At 35.1% G+C, this 20,706-nt stretch overlaps 1 protein-coding gene across 3 annotated transcripts in view; it reads left to right on the top strand.

Annotated features, from left to right (window-relative positions):
* Positions 1–19,249, top strand: part of SUCO (SUN domain containing ossification factor) — a 72,234-nt gene extending 52,985 nt beyond the window's left edge. For 2 of the 3 annotated variants that reach the window (XM_081298484.1, XM_081298483.1), the window contains exons 19-24: positions 697–784; positions 3,714–3,818; positions 5,724–5,878; positions 6,399–6,490; positions 15,047–15,102; positions 16,172–19,249. In XM_081298484.1, the coding sequence (XP_081154610.1) occupies positions 697–784; positions 3,714–3,818; positions 5,724–5,878; positions 6,399–6,490; positions 15,047–15,102; positions 16,172–16,615 (940 nt within the window). In that variant the 3' untranslated portion in view covers positions 16,616–19,249. Of the gene's footprint in view, positions 1–696; positions 785–3,713; positions 3,819–5,723; positions 5,879–6,398; positions 6,491–6,760; positions 6,850–15,046; positions 15,103–16,171 lie in introns of all 3 variants that reach the window. The other variant, XR_014022553.1, reaches the window with a different exon arrangement.
* The last annotated feature ends 1,457 nt before the right edge of the window (positions 19,250–20,706 follow it).

Genomic DNA, 20,706 nt, shown 5'->3' with positions numbered 1-20,706 from the left:
TGCCCTTGTACTCCTAAGTGTCAGAGGCATTGCGAATATACTTACACAGTGATTAAGACTCGGGCACGGTTCTCCTTGTTTTCTCTCCCCCCCCCCCCCACAATATTTCTTAGTTGTTGATGGACCTTTACTTGTATGTGGTGCTGAGAATCAAACCTAGCTGAACTATAACCCAGTCCTGTTTTCTTTTTTTTAATCCCTTCATTGTTCAATGTTCTCAGGGCTTCTCCTCTAACATCATGCAATCACCTAGGCACCAGGGGTCCAGAGTTCTTAAAATACCACATTTTCTTGCTCCTATTACATTGAAATGCTACTGATGATATGTCAGTAAAGTGGTCCTTGTATCCTAAAGGGGGATTCTCCCTAATTTATACATATAATTGATAGACAAATTGTGTGTTGTGTGTGTGCCTACCCACTTAGTTACTTCATGCCTGCTGCACCCCAAGGAAACCACAGAAATCATTAAATGTTATATAGCATTGAGATGCATATAGACTTGATGTTTAGGGAGCCAGTCAGTACCTCAAAAACCTCTTTTTTATATCTTTGTAAGTTTTCCTGTATTGCATAAGCTTGAATAAGAGTTGTTTTACGAAAAATGGATTTATGTCATATATCAAAATTAGAAGCACCCTTCCAGTAATAAATGAAGAAGAAGAAATTAAACTTAAACCAGTTCTTACTCTGTAGGTACCGAAAACAGATGGAAGAAATGCAGAAGGCTTTCAATAAAACAATAGTAAAACTTCAGAATACTTCAAGAATAGCAGAGGAACAGGTTGGTTTTTTTCCTTCTTCCTGTACAAATACCCATTGAATTGTATAGCCTATAACAGGTGAAAAGCATAAGTAGTGTTGGTTCATTTTTCCCCTTTTAAGCCTGAATGTGATGTAGCATTTGAGGAGGTATCTAGCCATTAGAATCATTATCTCCTATGGAGAAAATGTTCTTAAGCATAACATATTATATTTTGTGTGTCTGGTGAGCTTTTCTGCAACTGTGTTAAACCCTAAAATCTTTCATGGTTTTCTTTTCTTTCTTTTTTTTTTCTTTTAAATATTTTTTAGTTGTTGATGGACCTTTATTTATTTATTTTTAATTTGTATGTGTACTGAGAATTGAATCCAGTGCCTCATGCATGCTATGCAAGCGCGTTACCACTGAGCCACAACCTCAGTCCCCTTTCATGGTTTTCTGTGTAGATAATCTTATTGACTACAGATAAGAACAGGTTAATTTCTTGTTTTAATTTTTACACCATTTTATTTTTTTCTTTCTTGGCTAGAGCTATGAAGTAATAGAGTAGGACTGACGATAGTGGTCACTCTCCTATACTGTTGATTTTAAGGGGATACAGTGTTGTACCTTCAAGTATGATGTGTGTATGTGTTATCACAATAAAGATGTGTTGTACTTGGAAAACTTACTTCCAAGGATATTTGGTTTTTTTAAGGGGTGGTGAGGCAAGGAGATGCATATAGACTTGCTGTTCAGTCAGTTGCCTCTTGCCTTCTGTTCACAGCACATTGTAATTGTGATTCTTCCCTTATTGGTTTTTTGAAATTTGAGAGTTTTTTACATCTTAATACAAGTTATTTGTCAGAGATATGCTTTCAAATATCTTCTCCAAGTCCATTACTAATTTTCTCATTTTCCACAGCATGGTTTGAGGAGCAGATTTTGATTTGTTGAAGCCTAATTTATCAGTTTTCATGTTGTTCTATGAAATCTTTGCCCAAGGCAGAGGCACGATAGTTTTCTTTTCATTTAGAAGTTTGATAACTTTTAGTTTTACATTGTGTTTATGATTCATTTTAGTTAAATTTTATGTAGGTATAGATCAAAGTTCTTTTGGGAAAAGGGATGGAATGGAATATCCATTTGTTCTAGCAGCATTTGCTGAAAAGTCTATCCTTTCTATACTGAATATTCTCTGCACTTTTGATTTCACCATATATATTTGGGTCACTTTCTGGTTTTTAATTCCTATTCTATTGATATGTTATCTGTCTTTATGCTTATACCACCAAGTTTTTTTCTCTTAGATTGTTTTGACTTTTAAATTTTTTATATTACTGTATGGATTTTTAGAATCAGCTTGTCAGTTTCTTAAGAAATCAAAACAAACTCTTTGTATCTTGACTGAAAATGTGTTGACTTTTTTTTTTTTTTTTTTTTTTTTTTTTTAGACATATTGGAAATTTAACCCAGGGGTACTTTACCACTAAGCTGCATTCCCAGCCCTTTTATTTTTTGAGACATCCCCACTGAATTTCTGAGGGCCTTACTAAGTTGCTGAGGCTTGCCTAGAACTTGTAATCTTCCTTTTCTCAGCTTCCCTCTGCATCCAGCTAGTGAATTGACATGTTAACATTAAGTTTTCTGACCCATGAACATAGTATGTCCCTAGGTATTCATTAATTTTAATACAGTGATTTCTCCTCTGCCATTTTCTTTTTGCTTAATTTGTAACAGCTATATCTTGCATCTCACAAACTTACATAAGTACTTTTCAGTGATTTTACTGTTTAAAACCATTGGAAGTAAATCTTGCTTTGAACTATTAACTATCTTATTAAATTTAAGAGCTTGTCCTTTACATGTTTATAACTGTCTTGAACTTATCAGTGTCATATATGAGTCAGAATTCAAAATAAATGATTTAATGAATCACCTTAGCATTAAAAAAAAAAAAAAAAAAGGATAGAAGTTACCACAGTGGATCACAGCAAAGAATGTGAAACCTATTATTTATACATTCCTCTCCCCCACATATACAGCTAAGACTTAAAACCAATTTGAAAAACTTAGATCTAGAATAATGTCTGGTTATGTAGATGCATTAGGCATAAATTAGAGTTTTAGATTTCCTTGATTTCTTCCTGCCTTCTTTTCCTCCTCCCCATATTCTTAATAGCTTCAAATTTTCTATACAGTCTACCTAGCAAAGATTCTTAACTATGTGATACATAATTTCCTAAAATATGGTTGCAAACTTATTTTATTAAAAACATACTTGTTAATGATGAAAGTTTCTGAAATTCAGAACTATCTAAAAAATGGAAAGATAGGTAATTTTGATGAACTTTTTTCTTTTTCTTTCTTTTTTTTTTTTTTAGAGAGAGAGGAGAGAGAATTTAAATATTTTATTTTTCAGTTTTTGGCAGACACAACATCGTTTTTTGTATGTGCTGAGGATCAAACCCGGGCCGCACGCATGCCAAGCGAGCGCGATATCGCTTGAGCCACATCCCCAGCCCCTGATGAATTTTTTTCATTGGTGTGATATAAGGAAATTTTAAAATCTCTTTTGAGTTTACATTGTATCCAGAAACATTCTTCAAAGATACTTCAGCATATCATTCTGCTACCATTTTGCTTTAAAAACACATTTGACATTGATAGTTTGTATTACATGCTGCTTTATACATATGGAGCCCACATGTGTTGAAAAGTGATTTGTTAATGTCACACAGTAGTTGACATTGCAGCAGTGAGTTGACAAAAAGTGTTTTTGAGGGAGATGGTTGAACACAGTCCCAGATTCTTGAAGTGTTCTTTGGTCAAAGTTTATAATATCTATTAAGACCTTATTAGTATGTTTTTTTAGAAGAACTTGGCATTTTTTCCAGATTATAAATTTTATTTGAATTTATAATTACTTAATTACAAACTAGGAAAAATAATACTTAATATTTTATTATAGGATCAGCGGCAAACTGAAGCCATCCAGTTGCTACAGGCACAACTGACCAACATGACACAACTTGTTTCAAACTTATCAACAACAGTAGCAGAATTAAAACGGGAGGTAATTATTATTGCTGCTCTTGTAAGACACAATACACCATGTGGATATTATAAATACAGGCTTATAAACATGAACATGAGAACTAAAAACTTTAACCAAACAAAACTGTCATGCAGAACTTTTTCAGACATCAAAATAGAGCATTCAGAGTTTTGGGACTACATCAATTATCAAAATTTTTGTAAAACATGGCTTTTGTGATTTAGATACTATCAGTAATAGGACTATTCTGGCAGGACTTTTATAAAAATGAGAGTAACAGATTGACAAAGTGATCTTGTCATATCTTTGGTTCTCTGTTGTGTTGGGACTGATGCTTTGTTTGCAATGTTGTTGAAACACTTCTCAAACACTTTTCAACATGGTCAAAACACATACTTCAATTCAAAAAGGTTTATAAAGTTGTTCAATAAAGCAGAAACTTGGTTGATTTAACAACTATTTATTGAATGATCAATGTATGTAAACAGCATTAGCTGCACAGTGCTGTGTTGATGCAGTACTTCCTGGCCTGACAGGGTTTACTTTCTGGTGAAGGAGTAGAATACAAATGGTAAATATGTAAACAGATGATAAATCTCTGTGACAGGGGCTGTGAAAAGAATGAAATGTAGGCGTGTTGGGTGGTGATAGTTGTAGAGCATGCAGTTTTAGCTAGGCTGTTCTTGGAAGTCTTATCTAAGAAAGTGGCCTTAGAACTGAGAGCTCAAAATATTTAGCAGTCTGTACTAGTAGAACTAGGGCAAAGAACCCATAATATGGTTTATAAACCATAATATATTTATATGGTTATTATAAACCATAATATGGTTTATTATTATAAACAGTGTGATGTATTTGAGGGCAGAAAGAAAGCTGGTGGCTGGAGCAGAGTGACTGAGAAAAGTGAGGCTAAGAAATGGATTCAGGATGTTGGCAGGAACCTGCTTGTTGGTTGTGTGAAACTTTGTAGGTAAGTTAGAGTTTGAAATTTATTCTTATTGCAATTCATTGGAAAGTGGTAAGTAAAGAAATGGTATGGATTATTGTTTGACATGTGGAAGAAACTCCCCACTTGTTGCAGCATGGAGAATTGCCCATTGAGGAACAGCAAGGGCAGAACAGGAAGGAAATCAGTTAAGAGCTAGTTATAGTAATTTGAGTGAGGTGATGTTGTCTTGAAGTAGAGAAGAGTGTGTCGTTATTGAATTCAGGGTATATTTAAGATGTGGAAAAGTAATAAACCTTGCTAAAATATTGGTATGTGGGGACAAGGAACTAAGGATAATCTCCAGGTTTTGGACTTAAATACCTGGATGACTAGTGATTCTGTTTTATATGATGGGAAAGACTGGATTAAAAAAAAAAAAAAAAAAACACATGTTGGTTGGTCCCCCCGCCTTCCCTGAGAAAGAGATAGTGCAAATGAAAGGATAAACCAGTTATAACAAAATGTTAATGATAGTTGAACACAGATGAAAGACATAATACTTTCATTGTACTGTTTTTAAAACTATTCCATAAGTTTACGGTATTCAGACAAAGAACTGGATGGGGAGAAAGCAGAAAACAAAACAACCGTTATTTTATTTTATTTTTTTTTAAAGATAGAGTGAGAGAGAGAGAGAGAGAGAGAATTTTAATATTTATTTTTTAGTTTTTGGCGGACACAACACCCTTGTTTGTATGTGGTGCTGAGGATCGAACCCAGGCCGCACGCATGCCAGGCGAGCGCGCTACCACTTGAGCCACATCCCCAGCCCAAACAACCGTTATTTTAATAGTTCATTTTCAGAGAACACCCTGCATTCATAGTTTGAAAGCACATTGAAAAACAAATAATTTCTTCTTTGAGTTTTACACTATATTTTTCATAATATGATTTATTATTATAATTATTATTCTTTAACCCTCTTCTCATCTCAGGTTTCAGATCGACAAAGCTATCTTGTCATATCTTTGGTTCTCTGTGTTGTATTGGGACTGATGCTTTGTATGCAACGTTGTCGAAACACTTCTCAATTTGATGGAGATTATATGTCAAAACTTCCTAAAAGTAATCAATATCCAAGCCCTAAAAGGTAATACCAGCATTATATTTCACAATTTTCATTGTATTTTTTATATTTTTGAAAATTTTTCAGCAAATGAAGGGACCCAAAGGTAATTTCTTTCTCCATATGATTATGTTAAAACCAAAATGTTGAAAACCTCATTGAGGGCATTGAGATAGTCCTGTGCCTGGATAGCTTTATAGACTTAATAATGGAGAAAAACACTAATAGTAAATGCGTAAAACCCTTGAAATATTTTGGTTGAGAAGGGTACTCAGATATGGAATTCAAAGGAGGAGGAGAATAGATATTTCAATATAATAACTTTTTTTTAAATTTTACTATTTTTTTAATATAATAACTTTTAGACAAGAATTTTTTAACCTAAACAATTTTTTAACCTAAGCAATAATTGGTATATTAATTTAGACTTAGTCCCATGTAGTATGTGCAGTTCTCAGTAGCTTCTATTTAACCTCAAATACAAAGAAAATTATGTCTGTAGTGTACTCATTGTGCCCAATATTAATTTTTCTTAATGTGTTAGGTGTTTCTCTTCCTACGATGATATGAATTTGAAAAGAAGAACTTCATTTCCACTCATCAGATCCAAGTCTTTACAGTTAACTGGCAAAGAAGGTAGATTGTTGTGACTATGTAATATGTATATGTAAATATGAGACTAGTTGCTTCTGGCATATATAATGTCAATGTGTTCATGACCACCTGCAACCAAAAATGAATACAAGTAACCTTTGTGTTTGTGCTGTGTCAAAACCACTTTTTCATACTTTCACATATCTCTTTGTTCTTTAAAAACCCAAAGGGTGGGGGGGGGGCCTGGTTTATTTAATTAGCAACTGGTAGTTTTGTTTGCACATGCTCCTGTTTAGAAGTATTTCTTTTTAGAAAGGGATGTTTGAGAAAGTTCAACAGATATGGAAACCAGAATGTGCTCCCATAGCATCCTGTGCTTATCTGCCTCTCTTCCTGTACAGGTAGGACCCCTTTTGTCTCTAGTTTAGGACTACGAGGCACTTTCTAAAAGAAAAGCTGATCTTTTGTCTTTATAGCCTGACTCTATAATTGGGTTCTATCTAACATTCAGTAAATACTTACATTTAAGTGAATGGATGTATATTGAGTGGCTGTTTTCCTGTTTTATTACTTCATAATTAGTGCTTATTAAGAAACTTAGAAACTTGTCTTCATACCAATATTAAAATAATTATATATTACAGTTAGGAGTGCTTTCTTAATCATTGGCTATTCTGCCTTTCGTTAGGATTTTAGTAACTGAGCAGCATGTTAGTTGATTGACTTGTTCAAGTACTCATTCATGAGCTTTATTAGTTTATTATTATGATAAAGCTTTCCAGGCTTAACCATTATGTGTGTATTTACTTAGGGCCAGTAAATCTCTTTTTTCTTCATGCTTGCTTCCCTCTCCTCCCCACCTTTTTTTCTTTTGGTTAATATGTCTTTTTTATTTTTTTTAAGTATATATGGTATAATCATGTGTAAAGCTTGATCTATTTCCACAAACTCAACACACTTGTGTTGTGTAAACCATATGAGATTAAGAGGCAGAGCATTATTCAGCACCTCAAAACCTTCTTTGTGTTTTTTCTCCCTAGGTAGCTAGTATTTGACTTCTCACTATTATGAGCTTCACTGTGCCATTGAGTATAGTTGTTTATTCTCATTGCTGTGAGGTTTTCTATTGTACAAATTGACCACACATTTTTCATTTATATTTTGCGCTATCTTTTGGCAAACACATGTGTGCATTTGTGCTGTGTATATGCATGGAAATGGAGTGGTGGGGAGCAGGGTATGCACACTTCCAGAGTGCTTTGTGAATTTTCCCTTCCGTCTGCCAGTCCCCTTGTTCCACATTCCAGTAAATGTTTAGTATTTTGTGTCTTGTAGCCATTCTGGTGGGAATTTATGCAAATTTTAGGTGTATTCATGCAGTTAGGAAATATATTGTGCTATTTTCCTTTTTTGTAAAGTCTTAAGTGAAACTCTGGCTTTTTTTTTTTTTTTTTTTTTTTTTTTTTCTGTGTGTGTGTCTAATTCTTAAAGCCAAATAGAGGAGCCTTTGCTTCTGATAATAGAATTACTTCTATTTTAAGCAATGATGTTATCTTGGCTTAAAAAAAGTTGAATCCAGTAGGTAGGAGATTGACTTTAATCCTGAATCTGCTATTGACTAGTTAATTCACATATTACTTCACCTGTTTGAATGAAACCTTTTAGTGTCCTTCTTTTGTCTTCCTCAAATTTACATTTTTGATTTTTAAAAAATATATTTTTTATAACTTTATTTTATTTATTTATTTTTTATGTGGTGCTGAGGATTGAGCCCAGTGCCTCACCTGTGCTAGGCAAGTGCTCTACCACTGAGCCATAGCCCCAGCCCCGACACTTTGATATGTAACTATTTCTTTTGTTGACCCAGCCTTAATAACCAAAGTTATTTTTATTTCAAACCACATTTTTATTGGGAAGTATGAGAAATACATAAAAGTTTGTAAAACTGACATGTACAACGCATTGAATGATTATAAAGTGAACATTATAAAGTGTGACTATTACCCTGATCAAGAAATAGCACATGGCTAGCTAGCATCCTTGAGATTCCTTCTCCCAGAGGTAACTAGTTTCTTGACTTTTGAAATAATCATATTTTTTATTTTCTTAATAGCTTTACCATCAGCATTTGGATTCCTCAACAATTAATCTGATCTTTGCCTGGCTTTGAGGTTTTTGCTTTTTTTCTTCCACTACTGGGGATCAAGTCCAAGGCCTCAAATTGTCTAAGAAAGCACTCTGCCACTGAGCTATGTCCCCAACCCCAGCACTTTTGATAAATGAAGTTATATCAAGTGTACTTTTTTTGGGGGGGGGGTCCCCTTCATTCTATATTGTATTTGTACAGTTCATATATGATAGCATTCCATTTCCGGTATTATTTAGTATTTCAGTAACCCATTAAATCACAGGGTATCCATTCTACTGTTTTGTATGGTTTGGGCTATTATAGATACTGCTGCTATGTTATGCTTTCTTTGTTTGCATATTAGAATGAAGTTGCTTTACAATTCTTAATACACCTTTATCTAAAGTCTGCTCTAGGCGCTGGGACTATGGCTTAGTGATAGAGCGCTTGCCTAGCATTGTGAGGCACTGGGTCAAAATAATAAGAGAGCTCGTGGGAAAAATAAAATAAAAAGAGGAGGAAAAAGGGTATCAGGCAGACACAAATGTTAACCTATATTAAGCCTGAGAATGTGTTCTGACCCAGGGGGGAAAAAAAGAATGCAGTTGCTTGAGTTTCTCTAGGAATACTACATAGATTCTAGGCGCTGGGACTGTGGTTTAGTGATAGAGCGCTTGCCTAGCATTGTGAGGCACTAGGTTAAAAAATAATAATAATAAATAAATAATAATAAGAGAACTCATGTAAAAAAAGAAGAGGAGGAGGAGAAGGAGAAAGGGTATCAGGCAGACACGTATGTTAACAACTATATTAAATAAAGCCTGAGTGTGTTTTCTGACCCAGGGGGAAAAAAATGCAGTTGCTTGAGTTTCCCTAGGAATACTACATAGATATAAAATTGTGGGTTGTACTGTATGTTTCTTGGCAAATTATGAGATAATGGCAAATTTTTCCAAACTGATCCTATTAGCTTATGCTTTTACCAGTACTGAGAATTTTTGTTGTTTTACATTCTTACTAACACTTGAAATTGTTAAGTTTTAAAGTGTTTGTTAACTTCTTTGCAGTTGTAATTTGTATTTACCTGATCACTGAAGAAATTGAGCATCTTAAGCCTTTTGATTATTTGGTTTTCTTGGGCCTTTTAAAATTTTTACCAATTCTTTTACTGGATTGTTTGCCTTTTTCTGACTGGCTTTTATTTATTTTTAGGATTTGGATTCTCTGTGTTGGTCAGTCAGATATGTAGTAGGTATCATATTTTACTCTGAGACTTATCTTGTTCCCGCCCCACCTTGGTTTGGATTTTGAGACAGGGCCTAAATTGCTGGCCTCAAACTTGTGATACTTTTGCCTCATCCACCCAAGTAGCTGGGATTACAAGCATGTGCCACTTTTTTTTTTTTATTTTATTTTATTTTTTTTATTTTATTTTATTTTATTTTTTTTATTGGTTGTTCACAACATTACAAAGCTCTTGACATAACATACTTCATACATTGGACTGAAGTGGGTTATGAACCCCCAATTTTACCCCAAATGCAGATGCAGAGTCACATCGGTTACACTTCCACAATTTTACATAATGTCCTATTGGTCATTGTTGTATTCTGCTACCTTTCCTATCCCCTACTATCCCCCCTCCCCTCCCCTCCCAACTTCTCTCTCTACCCCATCTACTGTAATTCATTTCTCTCCTTGTTTATTTTCCCATTCCCCTCACAACCTCTTATATGTAATTTTGTATAGCAATGAGGGTCTCCCTTCATTTCCATGCAATTTCCCTTTTCTCACCCTTTCCCTCCCATCTCATGTCTCTATTTAATGTTAATCTTTTCTTCCTACTCTTCCTCCCTGCTCTGTTCATATTTGCTCTCATTATATCAAAGAAGACATTTGGTATTTGTTTTTTAGGGATTGGCTAGCTTCACTAAGCATAATCTGCTCTAGTGCCATCCATTTCCCTGCAAATTCTATGATTTTGTCATTTTTTATTGCTGCATAGTACTCCATTGTGTATAGATGCCACATTTTTTTTATCCATTCATCTACTGAGGGGCATCTGGGTTGGTTCCACAGTCTAGCTATTGTGAATTGTGCTGCTATGAACATCGATGTGGCAGTATCCCTGTAGCATGCTCTTTTAAGGTCTTCAGGGAATAGTCCGAGAAGGGCAATAGCTGGGTCAAATGGTGGTTCCATTCCCAGCTTTCCCAGGAATCTCCAAACTGCTTTCCAAATTGGCCGCACCAATTTGCAGTCCCACCAGCAATGTACAAGTGTACCCTTTTCTCCACAACCTCTCCAGCACTTGTTGTTGTTTGACTTCATAGTGGCTGCCAATCTTACTGGAGTGAAATGGTATCTTAGGGTGGTTTTGATTTGCATTTCTCTGACTGCTAGAGATGGTGAGCATTTTTTCATGTACTTATTGATTGATTGTATATCCTCCTCTGAGAAGTGTCTGTTCAGGTCCTTGGCCCATTTGTTGATTGGGTTATTTGTTATCTTATTGTCTAATTTTTTGAGTTCTTTGTATACTCTGGATATTAGGGCTCTATCTGAAGTGTGAGGAGTAAAGATTTGTTCCCAGGATGTAGGCTCCCTGTTTACCTCTCTTATTGTTTCTCTTGCTGAGAAAAAACTTTTAAGTTTAATTAAGTCCCATTTGTTGATTCTTGTTGTTAACTCTTGTGCTATGGGTGTCCTATTGAGGAATTTGGAGCCCGACCCCACAATTTGTAGATCGGACACTTTTTTTTTTTAAACTCTTGTTATATTAAATGAGACAGGGAAGCTCTTAAAGTTTATTATAATCAAATCTGAATTTTTTTACCTTATGGAACTAACTTCTTTATCTCTTAAACTTTTTTTTTTTAACTTCACGTTTATGGATGGTAGTCTTAAGGTTCTAAATATTTATTTTTGATTTTTAGATCTTTAATTTGCCTGAAATTGGTATTTTGTGTTTGGTGTAGTGGTACCAATTTTACATGGAATTCAGTTAGCTCAGGTTTCTTGGCCATTAATGGCTCTCTGAATTTCCATGAAATTTAGAATCACCATTTAAGCCGGGCACAGTAGCGCATGCCTGTCATCCTAGCAGCTCCAGATGCTGAGGCAGGAGGATCATGAGTTCAAAGCCAGCCTCAGCAACTTATCTCAGAACCTGTCTCTAAATAAAAAACAAAAAAGGGCTGGGGTTGTAGCTCAGTGTTTGAAGGCCCCTAAGTTCAATCCCCGGGGGTGGGGGGGGACACTGATTATTTTCATTAAAAAGACAGTATTAAGCTTTTGGTTAAGGTTACTTTGACTCTACAGATTACTTTGGGAAGGAACAGTACATCTCTGTTGATATCTGTAGCTATATGTGCTTTGCAGGTAGGTAGAAATCAAAGATTTTGGTGCAGTTGAGTTCCATTATGTCCTTACTAAATTTATGTCTGCCAGATCTATTTCTGATAAAGGTGTGGTGTAAAGTCTCTCTGTCTCTCTATAATAGTGGATTTCTTCATTTCTCTTTGCATTTCTACCAGTTTTGCCTCACGTCTTTTGATACTGTCATTAAATGCATACACACAAAGGATCTTTCTCTCTTAGAATTTTGACCCCTTTATCATTATGTAATGCTCTTCTTTATTCCTGAGAAAGAATGCATTACTTTTATCTAAAGTCTGCTCTAGGTACTGGGACTGTAACTTAGTGATAGAGCATTTGCCTAGCATTGTGAGGCACTGGGTTCAATCTTCAGCACCACATACAATATGTAAGTAAATTAATTAAATAAAGGTCTATTGACAACTAAAAAAAAATTTTTTAAAAAAGTCTGGTCTGTCTGAAATTTATTCTTGCTTTGTTTTGATATGTATTTAAAGTGTGTGGTTTTGGTATGTAAGGCTTATAAACATTAGATGGGTAAGACTATTCTCAGAAAGAGTTTAAGATTAAAAGTATTTCTTTTTGAATCAGTAAAGTTATGTGGTTCTAGAATTTTCTCTCTTTTTTTTTTTTTTGGAGAAGATAGAATTTTCTTTGTAACAAGAGTTTTGGACCTTTAGCTCAATGTATAGGAGTGAGGTTTTTCTCATCATTTTAAATTACAAATTTCAAGAATCTGTTCATTTATTCTAAACATGAGAATGCATTAGTATGGAGGTGCTCCCCTTTTTGTCTGTTTCCTGTTCTTTCTGCTCCCCCTTCTTCCTTCATTATGGTATCGTGATGAGAAAGAAGCAGACTGTTTCCCTTTTTCTGCCATTAGGTTGGAAATTGTACAGTTTTTGTTCTTTATTGATTACCCTAGAAATGACAGATACCAAAGTCTATAATTAATATCTTTACCTCATTCTGAACAGTACAAAGATTTGTAAAACTTACTTTTCTCCAGCTTGATTTATGTTTGTTTTGTGTATTTTAATTCCATTGTTTTGGGTGCGCTTTACATTTAATATTTATTTAAATTTACATACATATTTACTAAGTTCTTTGGACTTCACTCCTTTTTCCCTAAGGTCTTCCATTTATCATCATTTCCCCCTTAAACCTCTGAAATACTAATCTCCATTTTTCCCCTTTAATCGTATTTGAGACTTAGTGAGCTCTTTGTTTCTCTGAACTGCTGTTGTCCTTTATCAGTACTGGGAAGTTCTCAGTCATCCCCCTGCCCCCAAATATTATGTCTATCCCATTATCTTTTCTCCTCAGATTTTTAATCAAATGTACCAGCACTTCTCCCCACATCTTGTCTTGTCACGTAAACTTTCCATCTTTTTGCCTTTCTAGCTGTATTTTGTTTTTACTTGTCTTTTGTTTTCTTTTCCTGATCTGTCTTGCAGGCCACACAATCTTTAGTTGTATCAGTCTGTTATTACATTCATTCATTGAGTTTTTAATTTCTGTTACTATATTTGCATTTTTCTAGGAGTTCTTTTAGTGCTTCATTAAAAATATCTTAGTTTTTTTCCTTCTTTTATATTTCCTGTGGATGTTTTCAGGCTTTTTTAATTTAAATATAGTAAGCATAAGCTTCTTTACCATCTGTTTGTGCCAATTCTAACATTAAATATTTGAGAATCTGTTCATTAAATTGTCTTTGTAGGCTCTTGATCACATGTGTTCATGTATTTGGTTGTCTTTGGTGCGCTACTCCAATTTGAAAAATGATTTGTCAGGCTAATTTAAGGGGTAACGTGTTTGTATTTGCTTTATATTCATGGCTTGAAGTTTGTTGGGCTACCAGGTATTGAGAACTTCCCATCCAAACTGCAAATTCATTCTTTAACTGAAGATATGGTCCTTTTTATTCCCACCTTACTACTCAGTAGGAGAGAGTACCTCACGACTACTACTTCCATTTGGCCCAGGGATCTGATTTCTGTTCCATTTGTTTGTGATACCATCAGAACCAAAGTTCATGTATTTGTGTATTGGCAAATGCCCTCGGGACAAAAATGACTTGTATTCCACTTGGCTATCTGGGCTCTTAGTTTTCCTTTACTTTTGGCCCAGAGGTAGTACTTACTGTCTTGGCAGCTATTCATTGCTTTTAGTGGTTTTGTTTGTTTGTTTTGCCCATCATATTTACTTGTATTCAGTGGAGAGTTTGATCTTAGGAGTATAATGACCATTATTAGACATCAATCAGTAGAAGATTTACAGTGAATTTGTTTCTTATAAATTAGTTCTCTGTCAGGTCCTAAATTGGTTTAACTGATTGAATAGGACTTACCTTATATGTATGCTTATCACTATAGAGGTGGATTAGGAGTAACTTGAATGTGCTTTGAATAATGAAATTTTAGAAACTTCAATCTAAAAGTTAGATCTAATTTATTTACTATAAACTTAGAAGTGTTTATCCATTGCTTGGAGATACACACACACATATTCATATTCATATCTATATGTGATGCATGTTCAAGCTGTTAGATTTTGGAGTTAATAGTTTTAATCATAGTGATAATTAGAACAATATTTCTTGAATCTCTTTGTATATAGGTTCCTCTAACTAGCTTCTATACATGATCACAACGCTTGTTGCACATTTTTAACCCACCTTAACCCACCTTTGTGACATAGTGTAGTTTAGTCTTTTCAGGAAAATTAAAAACGCTCTGTTGGTTTGGTATTAGCTTACCACTTATGTTATATTTTTTATCAGGTAAGAGGGGCTGGCCCCAGAGAGTATCCTTTCTTTGCTGATTGATAGCCAGTTATTAATTAAAAACTTAATTTAAAGGCTGTTACCTTCAAATATCTTTGACCACATCCATAATAAGAATGATACCTTCTCCTACCTTGCTTCTTTTGACTTTTTAAATGCATAAATATATAGTTAGCCTGGTTTAAATATAAATCCACTGGTTCTTTGTAATAAAGTAATCACTAAGGAATGATATATTTTTTAGGGTTTAATCATAGCATGACCCACCTTTTTAATTTCATAACTGCTTTTCTTTTCTTACTTGTAGTGGACCCAAATGATTTGTACATTGTAGAGCCCCTCAAGTTCTCTCCAGAAAAAAAGGTAATATTGTTTCTTTTGAAATTTATTGGTGACTTTTGTAATAGTAAATGAAGAAATAGATTGAAAGGTTTAACATAGCCTAACTTACTGTTTATTTTCATTTATGGTAATAGTGTAAATAAATGTTTACAGAGGTCAGCAAACTATCTATGGTTTGAATGTGCTTCAGGCCATTGTGGCCTGAAGTGGGGAGCCAAGAAGCATTTTCTTATTTTTAAAGGACTATAAAATAAAAAAAGAATATGTAAGAGTGATGGTATGAGTCTTGCAAAGCTTAAAACTTTACAGGAAAAGTTGGCTACTCCCTGTGTGGTCATTGTTTCCTGAGCATTGGAGGCTTGTCAGGCACATTGTGTCACTGTGCCTTCATCCTCACATCAGCTTAAAGTTGATGATGGTAATATCACTGGGTTGAACCTGGGTTGAACTCAGGGCCTTGAGCATGCTAAGTAAGCACTACCATGGAGCTATATGCCCAGACCAATATCCCCATCTTCTGAGAAAACAAAACTGAAGAGGTTTTGATTTCTCAATGACCCTTTAGATAGGTGGCAAAACTCAGAATGCATTTAGAATTTTTTGGTTAGAAAATCTATTCATTTTGATTGGCAGTATTGGCTCTGGGTGAAAGAACTTGGGTTTTAGAATCAAATAGCTTAAGATTCAATTCCAACTTAGGCATCACTGTGTAACTTGGGCATCGCTGTGTAACTTGGGCAGGAGCCAAATCTCTGAACCTGGGTTTTCTCATTTAGGAACCAAGGATAAATAAGTAAGAAAGATATATGTGAAATATCTGGCACATAGTAGATATTCAGATGTTAGTTGTCACTCCCTAAATCTGTATTCACCGGTGGCAGATAAGCAATTAAAATTTTTTGATTGAGTACTATTTATAAAATGGGAAGGTAATGATAATATCTATACACAACGTGTGTGTGTGTGTGCATAAAAAATACTGTTTTACTTTTCACCAGGTGGTGGCACTTTCCTCCATTAGCTTGCTCTTCTAGTGTTTAATAAGGTAACTGTTGGCGGTCTAATTCCTATCCTTTCAATTGTGTTATAGAAGAAACGCTGCAAGTATAAAACTGAAAAAATTGAGACCATAAAACCTGCAGATCCATTGCACCCTATAGCCAATGGAGACATAAAAGGAAGAAGGCCTTTTACGAACCAGAGAGATTTTTCTAATATGGGAGAAGTTTACCACTCTTCTTATAAGGGCCCTCCCTCTGAGGGAAGCTCAGAAACTTCATCACAGTCAGAAGAGTCCTATTTTTGTGGCATTTCAGCTTGTACAAGTCTGTGCAATGGACAGTCCCAAAAGACAAAAACTGAGAAGAGGGCTTTAAAACGAAGGCGGTCTAAAGTCCAAGACCAAGGGAAATTGATAAAGACTCTCATACAGACTAAGTCAGGATCATTGCCGAGCCTGCACGACATAATCAAAGGAAACAAGGAGCTCGCCGTGGGAACATTTGGGGTTACAGCAGTTTCGGGACATATCTAAATTAATCAAACTTTTCATACTGAAGACTTTTTTTGTTGTTGTTCTTTGAAGAACAGTCTGTGGTATTTGAAGGGTTGGGGGGGAGGAAACATTGGGAAAAGTATTCAGAAATTATGGTTTCTGCCTTTTTAAAAAATAGATGGGATTGTGTCAATCTTCGTTAATGAGCTACAGTTTTACAAGGCTGATCACTTCCTACAAGGACAATGGTAAACATTTTATAAAGATGTTTTTTCACAGATTAATTACTGGGACAAATTAATTTGGAAGCCCAGTTCCTTGGGTGGGATAGGAATGAAAGCCTAAACCTCTTCCTCTAGCTTTGTTCCTATTTCTTGCACCTTCCCCATATTTATGTGCCTTTTGTCTATTTATAATGCCACTGGAAGAGGAGGGAGAACTTTTTCTGTCATTTGATTTCTTTTATAAATTTTTAGGTTTTTGAAGCTGCAAACACTACAAGGTTTTGGGGTGGTCTGTGCCTGAAGCTCAGCAGTGTGGGTCAGACAGTGTGAAGAGCCTAAAGACTTGCCAGCTAGGTCTGTTGTTCAAACTCACTGGAAATAAACACTTGCTGGAACTTTAAGTCTGTTCTTTTAGGTAAATAGTGATGCTCTTGACGTTATTTTCATTTATCTTATTTGGACTGGATTACTTTTTCCATAGTTACTAAACTCAATGAGGGGAAAAAAAAGCAACAAGTTCTTTTCATGCAAACGACTAGTATTTGCAAATGTTTTTATAAATTTGCCTTTAAACACAACTACTTGTGAAGATTTCATTAGATATTACAATAACACTAATCCTCCAAACTTTCACATCACTGTTTTCCATTTGTACAAATATATGAGAAACTGCAGATTTGGCAGCTGAATTCAAGTGCATTAAGGCATGATCACCATCTGTGCACACACCTACGCACGCACACAGAGCTGCCAGTGGGTTTGTCCCACGAATCTGGCTGGTCAAGTCTGGGGGATTGTGATTCCTTGATATTTGCTTTGTATTGGCCACAAGGTGCAGAGATATGTTTGTGTTATGTCAATATGTTTGTCTTCATTTGTGTTTTTTTCTTTTAAAAAATAATTGGCAGTGACTGTATTTGAATAAAGTGATTTCATAGTGTGTGCCTGTATAACTAGTGAAAGTGGAACACGTTTCTTTTTGAAAGGGAGAGAACTGACCTTTTGTATTGTGAGATTTAAATTATAACTTATTGAGCACTTTTAGTAATAACTGTTTTTAAACTTGTTTGATACCTTTCTTGGGGTATTGTTTGTAATGTGACTTATTTAAAGCCTTTTTTGTTTCTTTAAGTTGCTGCTTTAGGTTAACAGTATGTTTTAGGAGATTAAATTGTTTTTGTCCAGTCTGCACAATTAGCCATTCAGAGCAAGAGGGCCAGATTGTAAAGAAGCCCTTGAAAAAAGGTCCAGATGAGAACAGAGGCAGAGTGGGAAGTCACACCATCTGTTGTGGAAAGAGGACTTTCAATTTGTAACTACGGAGCTGTAGTGCCATTAGAAACTGTGAATTTCCAAATAAATCTGAACACTTGTCTTTATTAATTTTACTGGCTCTTCCATCCTTTGAAAGAAAATGCTCAAATGTATTACTAAGCTCTGAACATAGATTTAAGGTTTTGACACTTTTGAAGATAATTATAACAGCATTCTTTAACTGTTGCTCATGTGGCAGCCCCTGCAGATTATTCTTCACATAAGCATCTGTTCCCATACAGCCCCAGTCTTACTTTTCAAACCCTAAAATGATAGCTTGGAATCTACAGTAGGATGTATGTGTGTGCTTTTATTAGGTGCAAACTACTAATTTTTAACTTTTCTATATCTAAATAGAGTAGAACATTTTGTAATTTGGGGTTTATTTTTTCATCTCAGAATATAACTACATGAAGGGGAAAAAAGTAACTTGAGTGAAAACTTTTTTATTTGTTCTAATTAGTTATACATTGGAAAATTCTTACCATTAGTAGATTTGTGTCTGGTAAGAAGCAAAACTATTCAGGTTGAGTATCACTAAACCAAAATCCAAAACTTTGGAGCCCTATACCATTTTTGGAGCCTTTGGTTTTGGGATTTTCAGGTTAGGGATGTCCACTCAGTAAGCATATAAATATTCCCAGAATCAGAAAATCTCTAAAATCTGAATTATTTCTGGCCCTGAGCTTTTTGTAAGGAGTACTCAACCTGGTTATCTCTCTGTGTGTGTGTGTGTGTGTTTAATGGGTTTTCAGTGTCCCCCAGTGGCCAACCTCATTTTATTTCTAGTTCAATGTTAGGTAAAGCATTAAAACTACATTAAATTTCCCAAACTGAAGGATTAGAAAGGACAAGGATACAAAGTAAAAGTTCTTTTAATGGAGGGTTTTAGAGGTTCTACGTGCAGACCATTCAAAGAATTAGTTCTACAAGGTGTGTTCTGAGAAACAGCACTTCTTCACTCTGCTGCTGCCCATTGCTCATGCCCCCCCACCAAGCATTCCTGCTCCCTAGCAGCAGCCTCTTTGGATTCTGCATCTCTAATTCTTGTGCTACCTTTTTAATGCTGCTTATCAATTTTCCAGTTTTAGATGTGGGCCTAATTTGAATACATAGGCACAAACTTTAAGTAGATACAAACTTGTATTTGCTAACCTAGCTGAATAAATCTGCTTAAAATCGCAGTATATTAAAGAAATATGGCTTTTTAAACTATATTTTGTAAGGATTGTTATTAAAAGCTTCACATACTTTTCTCCAGTTTCATACCTTAAGAAATTTCAGATCCATAGAATGTTTGAACACTCATGTACCTTAACCCAGATTCACCAGTTAACATTTTTGTTTTCCATGAGTGTTTTTATATATGTATGTCTAAATGTGTGCATATGTCTGTATATTACATAAATATGTATTGTGTATATAGTGTACATTTAGGGGTGAACCAGTTGAAAGAACATCATGACTTAGTACCCTAAATACTTCAGTGTGTATTTTCTTATAGGAAAAGGACTTTCATCTACATGACCATAATACCAGTATCACACCTAAGAAAATTAATAATTATATAATAACTGATATGCAGTCCATAGTCAAATTTCCCCAGTTGCCAGCCCTTCTAGACTTTTTTTTTTTTTTTTTGGTCCAGGGTTCAGTCAAAAAGTAGACTGCTTCTTGATTGTCTTATTTTCCTTGCGTAAGGGCCATACTTGTTTCATCTGAACCATTTCAGTTTCGCTCAGCTATTCTGAATGAGGTATGATGACATCACCATAGATTTTATCCCAGCCCACATCCCGTTGAGGCATATATTCATAGCCTGCATTATACGCCACTTGAAACATTACTTTCAAAATTAGTCTTTAGAATATTTGTTTGCAACACAGTTGATATCACTTCTGGTTTGAAATCACATACTCTGGACTACCAAATCTTCGTTTTTCTTTTTTGACAAGTAGATTAAATAGTAAAATCCAAACAAAAGTTTTAGCCCAAGAATGGTTCAAAGAAGTCATTTACCTAGGATGTGGTTGTTGACACCATTTAAGAGCATGTACTTAGAAGTCAGACTGCCTACTTTTGAGTTTTGCTCTCTACCTCTTGCTGGATGTGGCATTGGACAAATTGAAATCCCATTGAGCTTCTCTAAAAATAATTCACTTTGGATCATAAAGCAACCAATTATCTCACCTATCTCCTTGTTGCAAAGGAACCTCTCTCTCACCCTCATTCTTGGGGTCACTCATTCCAATACTGTTTCTGTCATTCTTGATTTCAATGTCTATTTTACATGATTTTTTACTGTAAGTGGCCACTTATCTGATGACCAAATTTGGTCATGACCAATATCCACGGTCCTTCATATCTCCTACTATCTCCTAGCTCGTGCTTTCTTACACTGTAGCTCCAACAATGCCATCCTCCCACCAAGGCCTCCAATCCATTGGTCGCACCACTTACGCACTGTTCCTCATTCCCTTGAAGACCTTACCCCTCTTTTTATCTAGTTTGAATTCTGTGCTCAGCCCTTACAATTGCTCCCTTTCATACACCTTCAACTTTCTTCTCATCTCTTGTTTTGATGAGCCTCAG

Source organism: Spermophilus citellus (assembly GCF_964194105.1).
Source record: "Spermophilus citellus genome assembly, chromosome: 6".
Classification (NCBI taxonomy): domain Eukaryota; kingdom Metazoa; phylum Chordata; class Mammalia; order Rodentia; family Sciuridae; genus Spermophilus; species Spermophilus citellus.
The sequence above is the reverse complement of the archived record's forward strand: the minus strand, read 5'-3'. Positions and strand labels throughout refer to the sequence as shown.